The sequence below is a fragment of the Manis javanica genome, chromosome 6 (assembly GCF_040802235.1).
Source record: "Manis javanica isolate MJ-LG chromosome 6, MJ_LKY, whole genome shotgun sequence".
NCBI classification, from domain to species: domain Eukaryota; kingdom Metazoa; phylum Chordata; class Mammalia; order Pholidota; family Manidae; genus Manis; species Manis javanica.
The window spans coordinates 57,714,419-57,728,937 of NC_133161.1; the positions used below are offsets into that span (position 1 = coordinate 57,714,419).

The 14,519-nt window shown below is 41.5% G+C and overlaps 1 protein-coding gene across 6 annotated transcripts in view; it reads left to right on the forward strand.

The window, feature by feature from the left end:
• The window catches only part of CRPPA (CDP-L-ribitol pyrophosphorylase A), a 326,915-nt gene that overhangs the window by 141,507 nt on the left and 170,889 nt on the right, over nt 1-14,519 (forward strand). For all 6 annotated transcript variants that reach the window (XM_073238749.1, XM_037003634.2, XM_073238748.1 and 3 more), the window contains one exon: nt 13,759-13,856. In XM_073238749.1, the coding sequence (XP_073094850.1) occupies nt 13,759-13,856 (98 nt within the window). The remainder of the gene's footprint in view (nt 1-13,758; nt 13,857-14,519) is intronic.

Genomic DNA, 14,519 nt, shown 5'->3' on the forward strand with positions numbered 1-14,519 from the left:
CCTCCAGCAGGGTAACATCCTGCAAATGCTCTTGGTATCTTTTAGGGAGGAGAGGCAGAGCTGAAAGCCAAATTGACTTTAATATATCAAGGCTTTATGTACATATGGATACCAACCTCTATGCAAGCCAGGCGTATTCTCAGGGAGGACCAGAGAGGTTCTAGGAAGAACCCTCCCTTGCGGTACTTTGTCTCGCACTCATCTCGATGCCCATACCCTCATAGTTAGGGGTATGTCTGGCTCTGGCTGACCAGCATATAGGCCACATTAAGTACGGTGCCAGAATCGATGGTACCATGGTTGAGGCGCCTGTAAAGTTGAAAACCGGAGACCGGGAGCATTGGTTGGCTCGGTGTAAGACTCTTCATCACAGGCTGTAAGTCTGTGATAATGAACAGCAACCGCTGGCTTGACGAGCTGGTCAACTTGCTCTCGAATAAAAACTGTCAGTTTTCTTAAGGCCCAAGGGCCAAGAGACACTAAAAGGAAGAATCCTGCCAAGGGTCCAAGGATGGTGGGGATCAGAGTAGTTAACCAAGGGGTGGCAGAGGTCCAGTTTTTATACCAGGCCTCATCCTTTTCTCTTTGTTTTTGCCTGGCTTCTAGGTTTTTCTTAACCTTATCAATGCTATCTTGCACTAACCCTGTTTTGTCTTTATAGAAGCAACATTCTTCTTTAAGAGCAGCGCAGAGACCTCCTTCTTTCAGGAAAAGGAGGTCTAACCCTCGGCGATTTTGGAGCACTACCTCAGAGAGAGAGACAACAGATTCTTTCAGGCTGTCTAAACCCTCTTGCAGATTTTGTATGTCTTTATCAATAGCCTGACTAAGAGCATAATATTGTTGTTTAGAAGTAATTATGGAGGCAATGCCTGTTCCAGCCCCAGCTGCTCCTAATCCTAATAATACAGATAAGGTAATGGCGGTTACTGGCTCACGCTTAGTGCGAGTAGAGCCCGAGTAATATGGAAGGAGGTCTTCGGTGGGATGTATGGAAATCTTGGGCATGAGCATGACTAAAACACAATATTCATTGTTAGATATTAATAAGCGCGGGTTAACGGAGGGCGTTATGCCAAAGGAGCAAGCAAAATAAGTACCGTTGGGCGCGACAAGGAATTCATAGGACAGCGGGGGTGAGAAGGAGCTGTTACAAATGGGTACTAGCTGAGGGGGTAGACGCAAGAGGGGGCTATGTATACAGAGGCCTATTCCCGAAAGCTGCGTCAATGTGAGACCCGGAGAGGTCTCTGAAAAACGGGAGGGGTCTGACCATCGAGTCTTGCTGGAGTCATTGGTAAGTATGAGGTCTGCTGAGGTGTTTACTAAAACTGCTATCCCTTCGTAAAACGGGGGAACGGGGGAGAAACATAACCAGCACTCGCTATATCCAGTGGGGTTAAGGGATTTTGCAGTCACATTAGCCAGGCCTTTAAGGATTTCGCCTGTGGAGGGTAAAACCGGGGGGAGCAAGGCCTGGAAAACAGTACTAGTAGACAGGGGAGAAGGGTTAGAAGGTCTTGGGTCTCTTGCCTTAGGGGCAATAGGGCCAAGGACAACGTGCTTGTTGGCGTTTGGAATGGATCGAATTAATTTGATTTTAAAAGTGAGCCCAGGGTCCTTTCCTGAAACATAAAGCCTTAGCCCCCATTCATGTCCCCTGAGCCATCCATCAATAGGGGCCCTTTTTCCCTTGTCAGTAAAGGTAATGGAGAGCGGTGTACATCGCCCCCTTGTAGATTGGGTGCTTTGACATTCTGGGGTAACAGTTGAGTTAGGCTTGGGATTCCAAGCCCTACTTACAGTTATATAATCCCAGGTGGAGCTAGGCTTCCAACTAGCATCTCCCGTAGTCTCACACCCCCAGGAGTCACAGAAATAGGAGTCTCTATATCCACATTTATAGTTAAGGGCTCGATCTCTATGAGCTCCCGGGCAGACATAAAATTCTGTTTCTCTGAGGTAGGTTCTCCTAGGGGTGTTGTTACACCCAGGAGAGGTGGTAGATTGTCCCTCAGGGTAGGTCTCAGGGGAGGTGGAAAAAGGAAAGTAAATGTCTGGGGTCCCCCAGGCCGCAGAAGCTCCAGCGGCCAAGTCACAGAGATCAGGGGCAAGAACAGGCCATGGGGGGGTACTTGCTAAGGTGGAAGAACTGAAAACGACGTCTCCTGCTTCATTGGTGACTGTCCAGGTGAAATTGGAAATCTGATGGGTCCAAACGGGGCGAAAGGTCATGACGAGGGTCAATAGTGTACATATCTTCATTTTTGCCTCCTGAAAATAAACAGAAAGGGAAGGCTTCTCAGGGGTTAATATGCCCTGGACTGGAATTATTATTGTTTCTGCCTCTATTTGTGTCTAGGAGTTTAATGAGCCTATCTGGGAGCCATCGGGCATTTTGTGCCTTGGCATCATATATACAAGCATGTCCTTTCCCCCATATGAGCACAGGGTCAGGCCCGTGCCATGTATTGGTCATCGGATCTCTCCACATAGCTTGTGCATAATTATCTGCCGTGGAGGGATGCCAAAGGCGATCAGCAGCGGTTTTACCCGCGGAGTCATAAGTAAGGAAATTGAGAACAAACAGTGCATGATTTAGGAGTGTCTTTGCATTACCTGTTCTCGGATAGAATACTTCTCCCCCCGACTGAAGTTTGAATAACATGTTTTTAAGGGTTAAGTGGGCTCTTTCAACAATGCCTTGGCCTTGGGGATTATAGGGAATTCCTGTTACGTGCTTAATATCTAACTGCGCACAGAACTGTTTAAAGCTAGAGCTGGCGTATCCAGGCCCATTGTCAGTTTTTAAGATTTTAGGTTGTGGTAGATATGCCAGGCATGAGAGAACATGGGTAATAACATTTTTAGTTGCCTCTCCCGTTTGCAAGGATGCACATAGGAAACCACTACATGTGTCAATAGACACATGGATATATTTTAATTTACCAAAGGGAGGGTAATGAGTGACATCCATTTGCCATATCTCTCCCGGAACTAACCCCCGGGGGTTGATTCCGTTATGAGGCTCTGGGAGGAGAGTTAGACATCCTTGACATTGTCGAACTATTTGGCGGGCCTGTTCTCGGGTGATTGAAAATTTGAGTCTAAGAGTGTGAGCATTGAGATGATGTAGTTCATGAGCCCGTTGGGCTGCAGCCAAGGGTGAGTCTGGCGTGACAGAGGCTACTAATTGAGTCGCTAGATCAACCCTGTCATTGCCTTTGGCAAGCGGTCCTGGAAGGCCAGTGTGAGCGCGTATGTGACCGATGAAAAAAGGGGCATCGCGGCTTAAAATTAATTTTTGCAGTTTTGCGAATAGGGGGGAAGCATTTGTAGAGGGACGTATGTAAGGCACTGTCTCTAATAGGGGAACAGAGGTTGCTACATAGGCACTATCAGTGTAAAGGTTAAAGGGGGCATCTATTAAAAGCTCAAAAACCTTGATTATTGCAGTTAGTTCAACAAGTTGTGCAGAAGAGAGGTCTGTCTGTATTCGAGTAACTTGCCCATTAATACTGAAAGCGGCTATACCGGAGGAGGACCCATCAGAGAACACCATTACAGCCCCAGCAATTGGCGTGGTTTTAGTCCTTTTGGGAAAGACAACCGGGGTCTTTTGAAGGAACTGGACTAATCTGTCTGCAGGGTAATGATTGTCTATTGTCCCCTGGAAGGAGGTGCAGCTAATCGCCCAATCATCATCATGTTGAATAAGCCATTGTAATTGAGATGTATTGTATGGGAGGGTTATAACTTCAGGGTCTCTCCCAAACAACTTGAGAGCTGCCTCTCGGCCTAAACGTAAGAGGGCAGCAACTAATTGAGGATAGGTAGCTAAGACCCTAGGGGGGGAGGCTGGTAAATGAACCCAAAATAGTGGATGGTTCTGCCAAAGGACTCCTGTAGGGGAGAAGGGGGTAGGGAAAATGAGCAGCCACAAACTTAGATGTGGAGAGAAGTAGCTAATGGTCTGTTCAGAAATAGCCCGCTCTACAATGGTTAATGCCCTTTGTGCTTCTGATGAAAGCGAGCGGGGGGAGGAAGGATCAGGGTCTCCACGTAGGACATCAAACAAAGGCTTTAACTCTCCGGTGGTCAGCTTTAAATAAGGCCTGAGCCAGTTGATGTCTCCTAGCAGACGCTGAAAATCATTAAGAGTGTTTAAGGAGCTTCTCTTTAACTGAATTTTTTGAGTGAGGATTTTATTAGAAAATAATTCAAAGCCTAAAAATAGTTGGGGGGGGTGGACCTGGACCTTTTCTGGGGAAATTTGTAGTCCTCGATCTCGGAGGGCAATGACTAGCTGTTGACTGGCCGCATAGAGCTGTTGCTGGTCAGGACCGGCAAGAAGAATATCGTCCATATAATGGATAATATACAAAGTGGGGAAGAGCAACCTAAAGGGGTCTATAGTCTGGGCTACAAACTTTTGGCAGAGAGTGGGGCTGTTGGCCATTCCTTGTGGGAGAACTCTCCACTGAAACCGGGGAGAAGGCCCTACACAATTGGTAATGGGTATACTAAAGGCAAAACGTTTGCAATCATCAGGATGCAAAGGTATGGAGAAAAAGCAATCTTTTAGATCAATTACTAATTTGACATACCCTTTAGGAATGGCTATTGGAGAGGGAATTCCCGGTTGTAATGCGCCCATAGGGACCATGGTCTTATTAACCGCCCTGAGGTCTTGTAGGAGCCTCCACTTGCCTGATTTCTTTTGGATTACAAAGATTGGGGTGTTCCAAGGGGATGTAGAAGGTTCAATATGTCCAGCAGCCAGCTGTTCCTGCACTAACTCTATGGCTGCATTTAATTTTGTAGTGGTAAGGGGCCATTGATCGATCCAGACAGGAACATCACTTCTCCAAGTAATCTTGTCTGCCTGGAGTGCAGGAGGAGCAACGGCCCTTACGAAAAATGTTTTTCAAACCCTAAACCTGAGCGGTCTATCTTAGGCGTGGCCAGTATCGGGTTGGGATCTCCCTGTTTTAGTTTGCCCAACCCCTGACCAGGGAGGTAACCCTGTGAAAGCATCTGCTGTGTTACAACTTCATTAGGGCTACACATGATGACTTTCATTTGAGAAAGGATATCTCTTCCCCAAAGATTTACTGGCAACCCAGGAACTACGAAGGGTTGAATGAACCCGGTATTTCCTTCTTCGTCTTCCCAGTTTAGTAACTGTGAGCTCTGTAAGGTGTTTCTTGACTGTCCAATTCCTTGTAGATGGGTCAAGGAAGCGTGTAAGGGCCAGCTGGAGGGCCATGAAGCCTGAGATATGACCGTAGAGTCGGCCCCCGAATCTAAAATTCCTTCAAATACTTTTCCTTGGATCTTAAGCTTAAGAGTGGGGCGTTCTTTAGTAATGGCTTGGATCCAATATAAGTCTGAAGAACCTGGGGTAGAGGAGCCTCGCTTCTTATGAATAGCAGGGTGAGATGTACTTAAAGGGAGGGGGAGTGCCTGCGCAAGGCGCTGACCTTTCATAATGCTGACAGGGCACCGGGGAGCACTAGCAAGAATTTTTATTTCTCCAGTATAGTCATTGTCAACTAAGGAAGGGTGGACAATAAGGCCGTTTATTGTGGTGGAAGCTCGCCCTAAAATTAGAAAATAAGTATCTTTGGGAGGTGGGCCATAAATTCCTGTGGAAATAATTGTAACTCCCTCTTCAGGCGTTAATATTGTTGAGGAGGAGGCACAGAGGTCAAGTCCTGCACTCCCGGGTGTGGCCCGATAGAGGGCGGGAGTGCTACAGCTAGGCTGTTCCCCGAGGCCGGCTGAAATGGAATTGGCTGGGGGGCCCGGGGCTGGCCCCTCAGCCCGTTTCCCTGAAAAGGGGGGGTGAAAGGATTTGTGGTACTGTAAAAAGGATTTGTTGGATTGTTACGGCACTCTTTGGCCCAGTGCCGCCCCTTATGGCAGCGAGGGCAAATACCGGGGACTGACCCAACTCTAGGAGGAGGAGCTGTGGTAGGGCATTGGCGAGCGAAATGGCCTGGCTGTCCACATTTAAAGCAGTTACGCATAGGCGGTGCGCCCCTGGGGAAGGAAGGAGGATAAGAAGCCGGGGGAGTCTGAACAGCGGCACCTACAGCTAAAAGGGCTTGGACTTTGGATGTAAAAGGATCGACATCTCTACACATTCTCAGCATTTCATCAAGAGTTTTGTCTCGAGTCTTACCGCGGAGGACGGCTCGACATGCCGAATTGGCGTTTTCATAGGCTAGCTGTTTTACAATCTTATCATTGGCAGCCGCGGAACCAAGGGTCCTTTCGGCGGCCTCTAACAGTCTGCTAACAAATTCGCTATAGTCTTCTTGCGAGCTTTGAGTGATCTTAGTTAGAGGAGTGTTAGCAGTCCCGGAAGCAGGGAGTGATATCCAAGCGCCCAAAGCGGCATCTTTCACTTGAGATAAAAGACCAAGGGGAAGGCGCTGCTGCCTGGTTTCAGAGATATATCTGCCCTGTCCCGTAAGCTTATCAAACGTCCAGGACGCTGTTGGGGAATGAGGGTCTTTTACATTGGCAGCAGCGATGGTCTGACAGTGGTCAGCAAAATCTGCCTTCCAAGTTAGAAACTGACCACGGGTAAGCACAGCCTGGACTATACGCAGCCATTCACCTGGGAGTAAATGTCCTCCTCGAGACAGCGAATCAAGAACAGAAAGGGTAAAAGGGGCATTGGGGCCATAAGCTTTAACGGCCGCGTTCAGCTCTTTTAAGCTTTTGAAATGGATTTTGTGAAATTCTCTAGGGCCATCGGCAGGCTCGGCCGGCTCTGGCTCAGCCTGCTCTTCCCCCTCACTTTCTAATTCCTGAGCAGCAGGGGCGTCTTCACCATCGCTTTCAAGATCGCCCTCTTCCGGGCTACGTGTTGTGGAGGTGGGGCCAGAGCGGGCGGAGGCCCGGGTAAGAACAGGAAAGAGCAGTTTTTTAGGTTTTGTGGCTGTAAGCGGTTTCTTAGAGAGGCTCCTTTGCGAAGATAATGAGGGACGAACTGGTTGGGAGACAACCAATTTTTGGAGATGGCAAGTTATTCTTTGTTCTACTATCTGTGCTATTAGGTCTTCAGTGCTGGTAGGGGGGCTAACAGGACCGGGAGCCGGAGGGGGTAGCGGAGGGGCCGACGGGGGCAAAAAGGCCGAGGCGCAAACATTGGGAGGCTGAATAGGGGGAGTGTAAGAAGGGGGGTTAAGCGACGGGGCGGCAAGGGGCCAATCTGGGTTGTGATACCTGGCCGCCTCGTCTTCTAGTTCGGCCGCGTCTCCCGGATCTAAAGGTTCGCTATTTTGGCTCTTAGTCACGACCGGAAAAACCTTTTGTGTATCGACAAAGTCCGAATCTCGAGGGAGAGGCGGATAAATGCAACATTTGGGAGGGGTATCGTGGAGGGCACCGAGCAAAGATGGTGTTAGGCTAGGGGAGGGGGATTTAGCTGATTTTGGAGCAGGGGGATCACTCGAAAGAGACGATTTTGAGGCCGCCCGAGATAGGGGGCGGAGGCAATATTCTGCCACTGACAAGAGTTGACGTTTATCAGGGTCAGTATTTTCAACAATATCTCTGATAAGACTCCAATAGGAAAATACTGAAACAGGAACAGAGTCAGGGCCGTTTTTGATAAGATAATCATTTAAATCTCTACCTACTTTCTGCCATTTTTTAGGATGAATTTCGGGGCCATTAACAATGAACCACGGACAGACTTCATCAACAAAAATAAAAAACTTTACCAAGTCTTTCTTTTTAACTCGAACTCCTCTCTCCCTAAGCGAACTTTTTAGGTCTCTTATGAAGACCGCTTCTTTACTTAATCTAGTTCCCATTTTCTTATAAGGCGGCCGGTACTCACCAGGGACGACGACCTCCGTGAGCGGCGAAAGGCGTCTCCTATTGTTTCATCAAGAAGGGGTCTGGCCAGACGATATCTTACTCGGGGGTCCGCCTGCGAAGGATCCGCGCCTCTGGCCCCACGTTGGGCGCCACTTGTCCCGTCCAGCGGGACTTAGTTATTTGTGGGGACGAGGGGGATCCGACCTGAAAGAAAATGGGGGCGAGAGAAGAGCGAAGGCAAGACAGTATTCTGATCAAGCCTTCAAATTTTATTGTAAGACGGGGGTAGATATACACCAGTGTTCAGGGGCAGAGTGGGCCATAGGATACTTGTAGGCAGGGGATTGGCTGCATAGCAGGGGTGGCGCAGCGAGTTACATTCTGATTGGTATATGATAATGGGGAAGGAGGGGGAGAAGAGTATCTCTTGGCGCGCGCGGGCTTCCTTGTTGGCGCGCGCGGCTCGTAGCTAATCTCCAAGAAGTGAAGCAGGAACCTCATGAACTGTGGCCATCTTGTTGTCTTTGTGTGGCTCCCAACAATTATTCAGTGTAAAGTAGAGAGTACATGTTGTTAATGATTTTTTGGGGGGGATTTTTGGGTACCCTACTGGTTTAGATATCAAAATATTTCATATGCCATGAGTGTCCTTGTAGGAAGATTTTTAAAAGCTATTTTTTAAAAAGAAGGTAGTAAGAAAGCCAAAAAAAAAAAAAAAAAGAGGTTAATATTGGTCATTAAGTTGATAGGTCAGGAATGATTTAAAGTTAATTCCAATATTTTTCTAACTTATCCTTAGGTCTTTCTGGGGAGAGAACAAAGACTAGTTTCTTGTGTTAGAGTTTTTATGATTCTGAGAAGTGAAATGGTTTTATGGTTCTCCCTAGTGCTATTGTTGTGTTTAACTTCAAAAAATTTCTAAGAAGTGCTTTATTCGTAGTTAAAACAGCAGATTAAGAATTCCAAAGGCTCTTATTTATATTTTGATTTCATCATTAACCTCAAGGAAGTTGTTAAATATTTTCTTTTGAGAAATAATAAGGATTAATCATACTAGGAAAGAATTTCATGCTTCTTGAAAAAATTGAATTTTAAATGTGTTAAATAATTTTCCCCCTCTCTGTGAGTTGGGGGGCCCTAGAATAATTGGAATTGAGAAGGTTCAATTTATTTGACCCCTACTCCGATAACTACATTCTTTTTCATTTTGGCTTTGCCCCTCCATGGCATAAGTGTAGTCATTCTGTTGTCTTTTTCTGGTGAAATTCCTAAGTACATTAACATTACCAGTGAAGATTGCCAGTGCCTGTTTGTGGAATTAATAGAAATCACATAAGATGTTTCAGCCTAAATGGACAATCTAAGGCATGAATGATCACAACTAGGAGGTATCCATTTTAGTTTTAAAGGAGTTCATGGATGAAATCATAGGACTATGTATCTCTCAAGATGTGTATTCCATTATTATATACAACTACTGCACATTTGGTGAAATTTTGAAATTTGAAAACTAGGCTTAGTGGGACCAGGTTGATTTGTATTATATGACAAATTCTGAAATATTAAGACCCCAAGGGACTGTTTGAATTTAGAGATTAGTCATATTTTTGAATAGACAAAAGGAATCTTAATTTATATTTTTATTGAATGTATATGACCATAACAACAACAACTGTTCTGTCAACATTTGTTGGGTATTTACTTGCACCAGATATTACATATAACTTCATAGATGTTAATTCATTTAATACTCATTAAAATCCCATAATGTACAGTCTTTTATTTTGCCCAAGTCTCCATTTTTTTAGCTCTATTTATAAAGCCCTTATAGAAAGTTAGGCTTTACATAGAAGTTTTTACTTTCTCATTTCATAAATATAAAATACTGTCAAAGTATTAATATACTGTTTTTAGAATTTGTTCATATATTGAATTTGTGTATATTTTTTAAAAATTGCATTTGCCTCAATAATTTAACAAATATTACTGAATTCCCAAGAAGTGCCTTACATCTACAATTGATGAACATTGCATTTTTTTCTTATATTTCCTTTAAAATTTTAGTCAAGAAATATCTGAATTGCAAACTCTAGTGAGATCAGAGTAGAAATTGGGAAAATTTGGGTTTCTCTAACATCTTTACACCAGAAATATCAAAGAGAAATGAAGAATTCAGTACTTCTTTCTCCCTGAACTCACTAACCTCCAATTGCCACAGTATGGAGAAGATTAGAAAAAACTGAAAAATTACCAAAATAGATACACTCAGAAAAGTTATACCATTTCAGAGAACTAAATCAGCTATAATACCTAATTTTGTATATTTTTTAAGGAAATAAATAGTTTTTAAACCCACCATTGTAGAAAATCATCAGCTCAATGTAGTTTTCAATCTGGCTGAACATAAGAATCACTTTTGAAGCTTTAAAAAATACAGGAGAGAGTCTTGTTGGTTGGTTGTAAGAAAATATATTTGAAAAATACAAAAACAAAACAAGAAGTTACTCACAGTTGATTCTGATGTGTAACAGGAGCTGAAAACCATTGAATTAACGAACTGATGATTTTGAACCTAGTCTAGACTTTGAATGACTTTATTGAACGTATATGACCATAACAACAACGGCTGTTCTGTCAATATTTATTGGGTATTTACCTAATACCATTACATTGGGGTTAGAGTTTTAACGAGAGTGTGGGGGGAATATAAATATTCAGTCCATAGAAAACTTTTTGACAATAGACTTGAAAATTAAGGTGAAATGAACACATTCATAGGAAAGTACAGCTATGAAAAGTTATTTATCCATTTAAGATATTGAATATAATTAAATATCCTACCACAAAGCAGTTAGATTTTACCAGGGAATTCTATAAAACTATTTGAAAGAAGAATTAACATCAGTCTTGAATATTTATCTAGAAAGTAGCAAAAGAGAGAACACTTCCCAATTTATTATATGAAGACAGTATATCTGTTTAGAGAAAATCTGATAAGGACCTTACATGAAATATATAATTTGCTTGATCAGATTATAAAATTATAATTTTGGTTAGAAGGAAATAACATTTTATTATGCACAATTAACATGTGTGTATATATAAAGAATTGAAATGATTTACAGAGTTTATAAGTGAATTTAGCAAGGTCATTGAATAGAAGGACCATTTAAAAATGTACTGTTATATATCAATAAATAGAAAACAAAATAAAAAATACCATTTTATGATTGCATTGACAGTTACTTCGGAATAAATATAACAAAAACTGCAAAAGGACTCTACACTGGAAACTACAAAACATTACGGAGAGAAATTAAGGAATACTTCAGTAAACGGGAATATATCATGTGTACGACTAGAAGGCTTGTTATTTTAAAAATGTCGTTTCTGTCCAAATCTCAGTAGAAACTTTTGTGAAAATTGATATAAAAAATTATATGGCAATGCAAAGATTCCCAAACAACAAAAAAAGTTTTCTGTTTAGAATAGCTGAAACATGGCATAAGATAAATACCAAACAGATTTTGAATTACTTTGTTTTATTTACATTTTGTTTTTGGAGGGAAATAGTAAGTAAATTTTTATTTTACTATTGATTGACATTTGATCTTAGAATTCTTCAAAGTATAGATAATTAAACAAGGAAGGGACTATTTACATATGTTGTTTTGTCTCAAAAAAATTACTTTGTGCACTATTTTATAAATTTGCCAAAATCATTAGGTGCCATCATATTTTTATATGTAATAGATTACTTTGTATTTACACATTAAATATTTTTTATGTAATTTGTGTATTTTGTGAGAAGCATTCAAAAACAACTGTCTGGATTTTTGCTATTACATTACAAAGTCAGACTTCTCTAAACATTTAATTTCATAATGCATAAATTTAGGTTAACTTTGTTTTTAACTCACTGCTTGTATGATAGTTATCTTCTGATCTAAAACTTTCAGGACAATATAGCATCCAAGACAACATGGGACCTCCATGATTTGGTTTCACTGAATGCCCCACTTTATAGTGTGCTGCTAAATCATTTGAAGGCTTTTGAATACTTACTTGTCTCTTGTTACACAGACTAAGTTTATGCCCAAACTCTTCCTACCTCAGTACATGAAAGAAAAATTCTCTTATCCCTCTTAATTACTTTCAAAGCCCTTTTCACTGTTCCTAAGCAAAACCTGTTCACCTTTCGAGACTGTACTCCTGCTTATTTTTATTATAAAGATTTATCTGGAATTGCCAACCACTTTATATTTCTTAAAACAATGATGTTTCATAGTACTTACTCTCTGGAGCATTCATTTATGTTCTAAATTATATATGATTTTATCAGGATCATGTTACTTAAAATTGTAGACATTTCATAACTCACAGATGAGTGAACAGAGCCCTAAAGAGATGAAATGATTTTAAGATAATATAGCTAGGTATAGCAGATTTATATGCAGAATAGAGGTGCCTTCTCAATCCATTTGACTTACTATGTTTAAATTTAATTTTCTTGAATTTGTAGAGTGCCTGAAAGTGAAGAATGCGTCACATTCTTTTACAGAAGTTAATACAAGATAGGCAACATGATAGAAATGGCTTTCATGAGCTTTGGAAAGACATAGATTTAAACACCTTTATGAATAAAAAAGGAACTATAATACCTACATTTCTACATGGGTATTTTGAGGCATTAAATGAACTAACAACTGTAAAAGCATTAGAGCCTTTCATATGAAAATAGTTTATGTCCAGTAAATGTTAGGTGTCTTTTTCTTCTCTTCATTTTAGTGTGTAGAATAGCTGTGTGTTTGTAAGCCTAATTTCTTTGGATTTGAATCCTTGTGCTACTACTCATATCCCTGTCATCTTGGGAAATTACTTCATTTCTGTGAAGTCAGGTTTCAAGAATCTGTTACATAGAATCAGTGTAATATTTTGCAAGGTCAAGATTATTGGCATTAACATAGCACACTGCTCCTGGCATATGTAACGCTTTTGATAAGTGAGAGGTAGGCAGTAGTAGTAGTTCTGTTAATTGGTGCTGTTACTTTAAATGGTCTATCCTCCGCTGCTTTGCTTGGAAGAATCATTAACTATTGCTGGGTCAATATTTATGTAGAGCATATTATATAGAGTTGCCCACATTAGAAGCAGCTGGGTCAAAAGTTAATTAAGCTAACTTTTGATTTGGGATCCCTTTGTAAAATTATGCCGTTTTCCTGTGTCTATGACCTAATACTATGCAATGTTTACCTACCCAGCAGCAATATAGCCTTTTCTTAGTATTTCAGACCTGCCTGTCTCCTGTAGAGGACTGCACATCTTTGGGGAAGTGCATCCAGTATTTATAAAAGCGAATATCACTATGCCATATACCTTGTTCTACACCAGATCACGTCAAATAAATCTTCAAAATTTGAGGAAAACAGATTTTCACTTGGTATGGTGACAGTTAAACAGTCAGGAACTTAACTTCAATTAAATTGAATCTTGAGGAATGCAAGGGAAAAGCTGTACTTAGCTAGGGCACTAGGTGTCACAGAGGAGAGCTGTACAGAGGAGCCACTGCAGCCTCGAGATCTGCCTGGGAGGTGGGATCCGTTCAGATTCCTGGAGACTCCTTATAAAGGTAGAAGGATTGAATTGGCAAGCCAAATAGCTATTGCCTCCAGTTACTCCCTTTCAGTGTACCCCACAATCTCTTATTTCTGTGGCTTACACAGTGTCCTGGTTAGCCACCCACAATGTGTGAAATACATAGTTATTAACTTGGGTGGTGACAAGAATCAAGGACATCTCAGTGTGTCATCCAAGTCCCTGTTCTCGCTCAACAGTTAGGAGCAGCAGGGCAGTGTGGATTTCAGCATGGCTTTTGTTTCCTATTTCATAACATTTTTTTTTCTTCTGTTTCTATCTCAGAAAGAGTTTCACAACAGATTTGCTTAGTTATGAACACAAAAGAAGATGAAGAACATGTAGGCTATCGTCTTGAAGAAATGTTAAAAAATGAACTGAATGTAAGTATTCACAAACTGAGTTTCACAATGTATATTCCTTCCCCCACCACACCCTTATTATTTGAACTGGTCAACTGCCTACTTAAATTCCTAAGGAAATGGAAGAAACAGTAATACATGTGAGGAGGTCTATAGCAGTTATTTACAACTTTTCCCACTAAGGACTTCCATTTTTTATTTTTAAGACAACTTTGTGTTTTGAAATGTCTTGCTTGCCAAACTGATTTTATTAAATTTGAATTAATTTCCCTCTTTTCATTAAAATATATAACCACCAATGAGAGCTTATGATGAATATGTGGTGATTTTTTAGCAATATATGTGATAAAATTCTGGTTAAAAGCAAGAGGAAATAGTTCATTTTAATTAGGTGATTTTATCATGATAGCACAGTTAGAAAGAGAACAGGCTCTTTCTGTTTTCAGACTTCATGTGCTCGGATGTCAGCTTTAGTGCCTAATTTCCTCATCTTGTATTGAAAATGTTAATAATATCTACATTATAAAGTGGTTGGGAGGGTTGGATAAGAGAAAAAGTGCTTAGAGAAGCATCTGGCATGTAGTATGCTTTTGAAGAATTTGAAGTATAATGATTAACTTTTGATGATGAGTTGAGGCAGAGGTATGATATTAAGTAGGTAGATAGTACTAGTTCCCGCACTTT